Below are 11588 nucleotides of genomic sequence, written 5' to 3'. Positions count from 1 at the left end.
AATCACGTCGGGTCAGGGTTGATTTACATAACACACGCCCACCTCTTCACAATTTAAATTAGGCGGGCTTACGCCAGCCTATTTACGCTACGCCGCAACTTTTTTTTTTAAGAATACGGCACTTGCCTGTAAAAGTTGCGGAGGCGTAACGTAAATAGGATACGTTACGCCTGCACAAAGAAACGCCATTCTACGTGAATCTACCCCATAGTCTATATAATAGTGTTGTCGTCCCCCCACCAAAAAGATTTCCCCTTACTTCTTGTTCCAGTGGCCACGTTTCCTACATGTTCGCTCTGCAACAAAGTGTTTTTATTGCTGTATGCATTTCTGAGACTTCCCCTGCAACTCTGACCACCATCACCAAAATCTATCCATTCAAAACACTTGAATAAAACAAAATAGTTAGGGTTTACACACTGGTTCATTATTGCATATTAGCATTTTGTTTTGTTTCTCCTTTATCCGATAACAACTTTTCTCTGTAAAGCAGATGGACACCTCTGGTTCCAGGATGAGTAACATGTAAGAAGTCATCTGACCAGAATATGTACCATTATGGTTTCAGACCTCAGAAGCACTATACCATAATGTTCCTACAGCCAAATACACCAGTGCCTTATGCTTTTGGACAATATGCAAACATGCACAACGGTCCCATGTTTCCACCAATACAAATGCACAACTTCAGTAGTCGTCCCTATGGCAACCTGTCAGGAGATCCATACTTTTCTCAGAATGGACATGTTGAATACCATCATTTTTATGGTACAAATCCCCAATATTCCATGCCTGGCTGGCCCTATGGCTCCTTCAATGCAGTTCCACCATACAATCCCTATATGAATTACAATCACTCTCAAGTCCAACAGAAACCAACCCCCAACACCTGGCCAGAGGGCTTCACCATGAAAGGGGAGCTTCAGTGGGGCCGGCTAGACAGAGTTTTTGGTGTAAGACGTGAAGTTCCAGAGTTTGTCAAGGAGGACCTTCGTAGGGTATACGGGACCTATCCCAGAACATTTGTGTCTATAACTTACCAGAATGGTGAATATCTTGTTAAAGGGGATCCCAAGGTTGGAGAACAGGAGTATACCATTGAAAAGAAAGTTATAAGACAACAGCCCACTCCAACAGATTCAGAGGAGGAATTGAATGAAAAGAGACCTAGCAAGAAAAGAAGAAAACCACGACGTTAAAATATTGTGTAATATTCCAACAAAGACATTGACAGTTTTATTCCATGACCCACATGGTCAGTAATCAATAACTAGTATATACCAGCTGCCAATTGTATTGCTTTGTTGTGTTTTGTACTGTATACCATGATGAGTATTGATGAATGATTCTTTTTTCCCGTTTAACCATATCCATTGGTAGTTTGTGTCATTCCAGGTCTAAAACCGTTATTGCGAGAAGGTCAAAAGGATGCTGGTTTAATCCTCTGTTGGATGGGATTGGGTTAACATTGTAGGCGCCCCCTTGGGAGCCATAAGGACAGGCAGGACTTGACCGATAAATATGCATATCAGATTTTTATACCAGGCAATTCCTTGTTGGACAAAAGCTGGAGTGTTCATGTCCAATCGTATTCCTAGTTAACATCTAGAGCCTTCGACCCCTTTCACACTGAGTTTTTCAGGCGGTACAGTGCTAAAAATAGCGCTGCTATACCGCCTGAAAAACTCCTGCACTGCATACTCAATGTGAAAGCCCGATGGCTTTCACACTGAGGCAATGCACTGGCGGGAGAGAAAAAAATCTGCTAGCAGCATCTTTGGAGCGGTGAGAGGAGCGGCGTGTATACCGCTCCTTCACATTTACAATGGGAAACCGCGGCAATACCGCCCGCAATGCGCCCTTTATCGGCCGCTAGCGGGGGTTAATACCGCACGCGGCCGAATCCCGCGGCTAAGCCGATGGTATAGCGCCGCTATTTTTAGCAGCGCTATACCGCCACCACGCCTCCCGCCCCAGTGTGAAAGGGGCCTTTGCACTGAGATCCATTAGCTAGATTTTCATACGGCAGCTTTCCTTTTTGCACAGGCAGGACATGTACTATCCAGTAGGGTTTAAAAATGCTGCTCAAAAGTTTTTCTTGTTTTGGATTCAGTATTGTTAAAAACTGTTATTTCTATTGATGTTTGTTACACTTATGGAGATTCACCACTTTTCCATTCAGTGACCATCAGAAAGTTAAGGGAATGTCTCGTGTGAAAAGATAATAACAATAAAATATGACAGAAGTTCTACCACTTCCCCTCTATATTTGTGCTTCACTACTTTTCCCATTTACTAAACAATAAAATGAGGGAAAGTCTCCGCCAACGGGGAAACAGGTAGTAGGAAATAAATTATACTGAGGTTCTGAACTTCACCCACTATCCAAAACTAGGAAAAAAAAAAAAAGCACCGACTCGAGTTCCACTTTAATATTTATTAAATTAAAATGTTTCACTAATGTGCAGTGTTTTACTACCAATTGATGTAGGCACCCCAAACTACATCCCCCAGAAGCCAATGTATTGGTGGGCGATGAGTTTTGTCGCGCTGGGCTACAGAACTTCACCTAAGCAGGGGGTGCACTTTTTTAGATCATGAATTATTTTTACTATACTTTCAGTATTCTTACCCTTTCGCTGCCAGAGCCAGTTTGGCACATATGTTGAAAGAATAATTTTAGGCCTAAATATTGGGTAAAACCCCAGCGACCCTGGAGAATAAAATGGTAGAAATGTTATGTTACACAGTAATAATGCAATAGCTTTATGAAGCACAAAATTGTCAATAAAAAAAATACATCAAGTTAAATTTAAGGCACGCAAACACAATTACCCAATTGGTCAGTAAAAAAAAAAAAAAAAAAAAAAAAAAGAGGTATTATATAGTAGACAAATGACAAACATGTCAAGCCTTAATACCGCGTGTGCCTGTGAAACGACAAACTCCGGGACCTGAATTTTCCTAGAGGCAACACTTTAAAAACCCTAGAAGGGCCCTAGAATTATTTTGATATCGTGTGTAGTGCAATCAACAATTTTGAACATAGGTGTCCCTGATGCATGTGTTTACATTAGATTAATATGTATGTGGGGCAGGTTGAACTTTTTTTTTCCTTAATTTTTCTCGCATAAGGGACCAAAAGTCTTTATGTACCGTATGTTGATGGGGCTAAAACCTGGGGAAAAGTGCGTGTAGTGCCAATAGGTCCTGCATATGTTTTAACTTTTATTATAGATGTTATTAAGCACTGATCATTTGGGCAATAATATTGTTTGCTGTTAGACAGAAAATTAAAGAGGAAGTAAACTTCCTCTGACATTTACCTATAGGTAAGCCTATAATAAGGTAGTGTAAATATCTCTTTAACGTGTGCCGTTTAGTAGATATTTACATTACATGCATCCAGTGACATCACTGGCGTATGTGCTCTGAAGAACAACTACAAATGCCATTCCTTCTGGGCCCTTGCCGTGAACGGCGGCTCCGTCGAAAAAGTCAGCCGTCTCAGCGGTGTGTGGGTGCCGCTAGAACAGCTTCTTTCTAAGGTTTTTCATAATGAGTTAGAATGCAATGCATACTAGCTCATTATGCCTTTGTCTTACAGGGTTTTTTTTTTACTTTTTTTCAGGGTTTACAACCTCTTTAAAGCTGACAAAAGTCACATGCATGGAAATCCGCCTAATTTGAAAGGAGTTCCCATCTTAGACAGTTGTCACAGGAATAGGTGTCCTCATTGGAGGATTCTTCTCTTACCCTGGTGAAAACTCAGTTATGCCCCATACACACGATCGGAATTTCGGATTGAAAAAGGTCCAATGGACTTTCATCAGAAATTCCAATCGTGTGCGAGCCCCAACGGACTTTATCCATCGATGTTTAGAAATAGAACACGTTTTATTTTTTTTCCACCAATGGAAAATAAAAAACAATAGAAAATTCCTATCGTCTGTGTGTAACTCCGGAGAAAAAACCCACGCATGCTCAGAATCAAGTTGACGCATGCTCGGAAGCATTGAACTTTATTTTTCTCGGCTCGTCGTAGTGTTTTACGTTACCGCGTTTGACAGTCAGAATTTGGTCTGACAGTGTATGCAAGACAGCTTGAACAGAATTTCGATGAAAAATTGCATCGGATTTTAGGCATCAAAAATTTTGTTCATGTGTACAGGGCATTACATGTTCTTTGTGCTTTACCCATGAAGAGTGGATTCTCTTTAACGCCCCCAAAAACAATCTGAGCTTTTGTTAGCTCGCCCATCACTTCTTTTGGTTATTGGGAGCTGAAAAAGCTGCTCTGTATACACTACATGTCCAAGTCATAACTCAAGCAGGGCTATGGACTGCCCCATGCGGTGCCTGGTTATTGGCTCAGTGCTGTACATGAAGGGAACCACATGTGCCTCTATACCTGAATGTATAAGGATTTTTTTTATACAGCAGGCATGTATAGAGTGGTTAGGGAGTGAATAAAATGTGTATATACTAGGGTTGTCCCGATACTAGTATCGGGACCGATACCAAGCATTTCCCCGAGTACTTGGACCCGGGGAAAATGCTCCGATACTTTACCGATACCCGACTCTTTTTCCATGCTCCTGTGTCCCCCCCCCCCTCCGTGCCGCTGCCGTCCTTTTAACCCCCCCTCTGTGCCGCTGCCGTGCTCTTCCCCCCCCCCTCCGTGCCGCTGCCGTCCTATTCCCCCCCCCCCCCCTCCGTGATCTGTGTCCCCCCTCCATGTCCTCCTCCGCCCCCTCTGTCAGGATGGAGAGCGGTGGTAGGAGCCGCTAAACCCAACTCCTACCTTTTCTGAATTGAGTCAGTGATCACTGAATCTGTCCATTCATATGACTTGGCATCGTAAACTGTTTACGATGCTTCAGTTTATGAATGGAGAGGAGCCTCTGTGTCCACTTCCAGTGCAGCTGAGAAAGGGACTGGGGAATATGTGTCCCTAGTCCCTTTCTATGTCTTAAAGGGGAGATGTCAGAGGTCTGTTAAGACCTCTGATATCTTAAAGCCCCCCCAACAGGGCCAATTAATTAAAAAAATAAAATGTAAATAGAAAAAAAAAACACGACAATCCACTACCCCCCCTAAAAAAAAATCCCTGTAAAAAAAAAAAAAAATACTGTCACATGACATTAAAAAAAAGTATCGGTATTCGGCATCGGCAAGTACTTGAAAAAAGTATCGGTACTTGTACTCGGTCTCAAAAAAGTAGTATCGGGACAACCCTAGTATATACAGTATGTTCATAAAAAAAGACACTAATGCTTCGCTACATATGAAATTTGCTAATTTATTATGTGATCGACAATGTATGAGTCTCAAAATTGAAGAATCCAAATGTGTTTTAAAATTTGGTCCCGTTAAATTTCACTCTAAAGAAAACCTTTGAGGAGAAACAATATTGTTGACATCTTCTGAAAAAGTTGGTTGCTTGGTTGTTTTATTGGCCCAATGGCTTACATTTTCAGTCTCTGCCCTGGAACATATGTGTAGATCAGGAATTCCGACTTGTCCTTATCTATGATTCATTAAACAAATACAATGTTTACTGCTAGGCAACTAGCATTTTCAGAGGGAGGTTAGCACTGGCAGCCTCTGGTTTCTCACAACACAGGTTTCCTTAAGCCCTGGTTCACACTGATGCTACTTTAAAATTGCGCTACTTCAAGTAAAGTAGCACAATTTCAAAGTAGCAAGGTCAGCGTGATTTCAGGTGCTACTTGATAGACATTTGTGTGGCTTCATACACAGATGTCTATAGAAATCGCACCTGAAATCGGCAAAAGTAGTGCAGTAACTACTTTTGCAAATCGGTGCGGCACCGCAAAATCGGTGTCGCACCGATTGGAACAGGCTGCGACTTGTCATGCGATTTGATCTCTCAAATCGCATGACAAATCGCTCCAATGTGAACCTAGGCTTAAATCCAGTCTTGTCTGAATATTTAAAAAAAACTTTAATAAAAAGAGTGAAACATAAATCCAATCTTTTGGTGCAAACAAGGGAAATCTAAGGAATCATCTAACCTCTGTATATTGTTGCTAACTAAATTATGATATTTTGTTAAATTATCTAAATATTATGGTTCTGTATGTTATATATTTTAAATATATTATTATTATACATTCTGCTAAAGTATTCTTCACTCGTTTTGTAAAAAAAATAAAAAAAAACACATAATAAAAAAATATTGTTATAGGAAAGTTAATGAAGTTGCACGTTTTTGTAATGACATCTGATTTTCTACATGTTCAGTAATAATTTGTCCTTTTTTCATCTGACTACTTTGTTTGACAGAAAAATATGTGCATGCCATTTAAAGCGGAGGTTCACCCAAAAAAAAAAATGTTTTATCATTACATTCAGCCGAGTTGTCATGACAATCGTCTTTTTAAATTTTATCCCCGTACATACCGTATTTTCACCGCCGCTTCCGGGTATGTCTTCAGCGGGACTGGGCGTTTATAATTGATTGACAGGCTTCCAACCGTCGCATACTGCACGTCACGAGTTGCCGAAAAAAGCCGAACGTCAGTGCGCAGGCGCCATATAGAGCCTCACCGACGTTCGGCTTCTTTCGGCAACTCGTGACGTGCTGTATGCGACGGTCGGAAGCTTGTCAATCAGGAACGCCCAGTCCCGCAGAAGACATACCCAGAAGCGGCGGTGAAAATACAGTATGTACGGGGATAAAATAAAAAAAAATAACAGCAAATTGTCATTCTGACAACTCGGCTGAATGTAATGTTTACATTTTTTTTTGGGTGAACCCCCGCTTTAAATCTAAATTTTTCTAAACATGTATCTATTCCTGAGCAGTCTGAGTGATTTTTCGGTATCTAACAGAGCTGAATGTAAACAGTAAAATTTATTGAAAAACATGTTGCCTCATGCAACCGGGTTTTTAAAATTAATTTAAGTTTAATTAGAACTTTTATTTTATTATTAGGTATGAACAGACTGGGCTTTGTCCTTCGACTGCAAAGTCGCATGACAAGTCGTACCCCGTGATTTCCAATTAGTAACATTCATATCTATGCAAATTCAAAGTAGTCCTTGGGCTACTTTGGTCTGACTTTGATGCGACTTGAGGACCATAGACCTAAAGATTGCACAGGCATGGCTTCAAATTGTGTCAAGGTCGTGGGGAAAACGCGGCAAAAATCCTGCGACTTTCAGGTCGCACAAGTGTGAAAGGAACCTACAACATTTGTCTAGTTTTATGTGCAGGATATTTTACAATCTGTGTTACCCCTAAGAGGAGATTTACCCTCTCTTCCTGTCAGTATAGGAAGTGATTTAAAACTTTCCCAGCAGGAACGCTACAAACATTTTTCCGCCAACATGGCAGCATACATGATATAGCTCCGCCTCTATATCCACAAACAGTACCTGTTTAAATGTATAAAAAAAGAAAGCTAGAGCAACCTCCCCCATTCTCCTTTTTGTCCTCAAGATCTACACAAGCTGGATGTACCAAGTATCTAAAATACCTACCTTCAAGCAGCTTCCTAGTTAAAATCCACTGGGAGGCTGTCTGTTTCCATCGGCAAAACCTTGTCATCTTGGATTGTTAAGGTCATCTAGAAAACTCATGCCGCGTACACGAATAGATTTTCCATCGGAAAAACTGATGAGAGCTTTTCGACGGGAATCACAGCCGTTTGTATGCTTCATCGCAATTTTTCCAACAGGAAAACTGCAGGAAAAAAAAGCAGGATCTCTTTAACAGTCAGGAAAAAATCCTAGTGGGAAAACTGTTAGTTTGTATGCTTTCCCGAGGGAAAAAAAAAAAAAACACGCATGCTTGGAAACAATTCAACCCATGCTCGGAAGCATAAAACTTAATTTTGTCAGCTCTTTGTAGTCTTTTACTTCACTGCATTCTTGGCAGTCAAAAGTTCAATGGACTTGTGTGACTGTTTGCAAGGCAGGCTTGACAGGAATTCCATCAAGAAAACCATAGGTTTTTTATCCAACGGGAAAACCGGTCGTGTTTACAGGGCATTACAGTGCAGCCAAACAAGAGCCTCCAGAAGTGGCAGAGGCACATTCAGCCAATTCCTTCTCTACATCTTTAAGTTTGGGGCAGGTCATGCAAAATTTCTATGGAGACATCTGCAAAGCAGCAGGCCGATTGCTGCAGTGCATCTGCCTCAGGCACTACAGGAAAGATCCAGAGGCTCAAACGTCCACAGAATGACAGTCCAGGCTTCCATGCCCATTGTGATAAAGTTGGTTTATAAATGTTACCCCTTCCTGTTTAGCTCATTATTTATCACATGTATGTTGGCATTAGGAAAACTGAAAATTGTATGAAATACTTACCGTAACCCTCCCTTTTTCGATCTTATTTTTTTTACAGAGAATGGCGAGGTTGCTCCAACTTCCCTTTTATAGATTTTAACAGGTACTGAGAGTGGATATAGGGGCAGAGCTATATCACATGTATGCTGCCACTGGAGTGACCTCGTACCCAGCAACTATTAGAATGGATGTTGAGGACCGCAAGGCGGCCTTTTTACAAAGCAGTGGAAAGGCAGTTGTCGCCCTGCCCCCCCCCCCCCGGTCTAGTCTGCCCCTGGATGGCAAACAAAACTACAGAAAAAAAAAAACATTCAGCGTCAATTTGCCACCCCTCTAAAAGTTCCACCTGGGTCCAATGGACCCAGCGGGACCCATGGTAGGGCCGCCCCTGCATGTACACTAGATCCTTCTGCCAGGAGCTAGCAAAAATATACAGCTGAAAAATGCTTGTTATGCATGTAATTATGCACATTGCATTTAGAGGCATATGTCCATAACTCATTTATTGGCTAAAGTATTCAGGTATTCTAGTCACTAGAATGCATTTATGTTTATATTTGTTTATACTCCTTTAAATGTATTTATGCAGGTTTAAAGAGGAACTTCACCCAAAAGGGGAAGTTCTGCTTTTCTCTACCGTCTGCCACATTTAGACTATAGTTTGGGTGGGGGGCAGGTATCTGGTTATGACCAGTACATGCTCTCACATCCAATCAGATTGCCACGGCAGATTCACTAGAATTTCACCCCCCACCTGCAACCTTTTGGGACATTTTACAAGTCCCAGAAGGCTGCGGGACCATTCTCAAAAGTGCAGCCGCATGTGCAGTGATGCCGCAAGGAGTCACACAGTTAAGGTTTAGGATGTGCTTTTTTTCAAGAATCATACTTGCCTAGGTGGATATAGCATCGCTCTGATGCTGCATCTGTTTCCCGCCAGCTCTAAGACTAAGAACCGATCGATTTAACACCGCTGATCACTCGGTTCTCAGAGCTCCATGAGCAGAGAGCTGGTGACTGTCGGTCACCGCTGTCTACTCAGCCCCTCCCCTGTGCTCACTGGAGTGCTGGACTGCGGAGGGGAAGGGAGGAGCTGGCTCAGGCTCTTAGTGGCTTGCTGAGAGGCTGAGCCAGGTGCTGGTCCAGGGCTGTGGGGGGGTCCGACCATATTTTCATAAACTTTCCCCAGCCTGGACTAGATCTGTGACATCAGGTTTCAAAAGGAGTGCAGAATGACCGTGGAGAACTGGACTGGGTAAGAAAGGATCCTTGGACAGGTGTCTGTTTATTAAAAGTCAGGAGCTACATTGGGTTTGGGGCTAACATACAGCTGCATTCAGAGGTGTAAAAAAGACAAAGGGCCATGAAAGCAGCGTTTTTTGTGCATGAGGCCTAAAAAGTGAACATATTTTTTCTCCTTTTCTCATTTCCTTTTCCGCCCAATGCCTCAATCACACAGGTATTCAGCATACACCCATGCAATGGGCCGTGTTTGCCCACACAGGATACACGGGTGTTCATTGCATCGTGCCTATGTTAGACAGAAAGTTCTGTATAATTAAGATGCTGTTCCCAAATGCATGTCTTCCTTATAGATTATCTAACTTAAATGCTTATGAAATGTGATATTCTCAGATGCAACTGTAGCTCCCCCTTACTTTCAGTATGGGCACTACGCTAAAGTTAGTGGGGAGTGGGAGAGTTAGTTTGCTCCCATTCACAATTTACTAAATTGGGACTTTGTCATTCCAGAAATGTCCACTGGGTCAGCCTGTACTCCAAGGATGCGGTGCCATCCCTGGCCAGCAGTTGGCGTTCTGACAGAGCAAGTTTTCCCCAGCAGCCAATTAGAGGAGTTTTCCCTTGCAGGGCATGCTGGGGGAGAGTATATCTGTGACGGGAGTCATGTGCTAAAAAACCTTTGCGGGGTCCTGGTTCCAGGTGCGGCATCCACCTTCAGGGTGCGCGCATCCATGGACCCCCCCAGTGCGGCCCACCTGGCCAAAATTGCAAGCTACACAGAACCTCATTCGGAGGTAAAAGGGGACTCCAGTGACTTGCCGGATCCCCAGTTCTATTAAGAGGATGGGTGCCGTTCGGTTGGGGGGGGTCGGCTTGAGGAGAACCCGGAGGCAGGTTGTCCAACAGGGCTTGAACGAACCAATCGGGGATCTGGTGACTGGAATGCCGACAGGTACGTTTTGCTGTCATCCGGTGACCTTTGTTGAAATCTACTGGGAGGATTTGCTCCATTCAGTTCACTTAAATAGGCCTGTGGCAGAGGCCCTAGAGCCAGGCCTGTGAGAGAGACCTGTTCCTCCCAGTAATCTAAAGTGACACCTCGGCTGCCAGGCTTACGATAGGGGTCTGTCCGGGGGCACTTCATCCATTCTGGCTAAAGTGTTGATGAACAATAATTCGATACTACTGCAAGCAGGATTGCTCGGTTCATATCCAGGCCTGATACTGCAAAGTTTTCTCCCTCTCTTCATCAACCTCTCTCTTCCCATTGAAGTTGAGGTTGGCCTGGAAATAAAGCATTTGAAAACCTTTATTCACTGTCTGGACCTTCGCTCACTACTTTATTCTCCAACTATACCCCTAGACCACACCAAGGTAACTTAATATCCCGATCCCAACAACAAATCAGCGGCACCTTCGAGGGTGGCGCTACATAACCTCAAGACTTGTCATTCTCTGTAGACCGCTACGTATCCAACACTGGTCTGACAACTATTCCTCTGCCATTTTGTCCAACACTGCAAAGGTTGATGGGAATGCATTGTGGTTTCTTATAGTATAATCAACCTATTGTACTTGCATTTGAAATTCAATTCAAACACTGAAACAAAAATTAATGGCCTAGTAACAGGATCTCTTTAAAGGCTGGGCTAACAGTTATACAGCCTAGAGGAATGTCTATCTTGTATGTTAACTTTTAAATAGGTATCAATTTCTTCTTAGGTCAAGATCCACTAATTATTTTCTAGCCCTCGGATAGAAACATGCGCCTGTACGTGCATGTTATGTCCGCCGAAGTCTGGCCTAGCGTGTGAAACAAAGTTGCAAGAATGACATTACTCTGCACAGAGGATAAACAAGCAAATGTTAGTTCATAAGAAAGACCTGGCAACCAGGGAGGGGCACAAGAAACAAACCAGCTAAATATTTGTATGAATCAGACCGTTGTACAGTTAGCTGCTCTCAATGACTTTTATATGTAATCAATGGAGGGAAACAAAATGCAGCTGTTGCCCATAGCAACCAGA

General features: G+C 42.6%; 1 protein-coding gene across 1 annotated transcript; it reads left to right on the top strand.

Annotated features, from left to right (window-relative positions):
• The first annotated feature begins 525 nt into the window (after nt 1-525).
• C8H10orf95 (chromosome 8 C10orf95 homolog) lies at nt 526-1692 on the top strand. Its single transcript, XM_040361899.1, has one exon. It carries the CDS (start codon nt 549-551, stop codon nt 1197-1199), a length of 651 nt encoding a protein of 216 aa, XP_040217833.1. The 5' UTR covers nt 526-548; the 3' UTR covers nt 1200-1692.
• Nucleotides 1693-11588: the final 9896 nt, after the last annotated feature.

Source organism: Rana temporaria, chromosome 8, assembly GCF_905171775.1.
Source record: "Rana temporaria chromosome 8, aRanTem1.1, whole genome shotgun sequence".
NCBI lineage: Eukaryota > Metazoa > Chordata > Amphibia > Anura > Ranidae > Rana > Rana temporaria.
The sequence above is the reverse complement of the archived record's forward strand: the minus strand, read 5'-3'. Positions and strand labels throughout refer to the sequence as shown.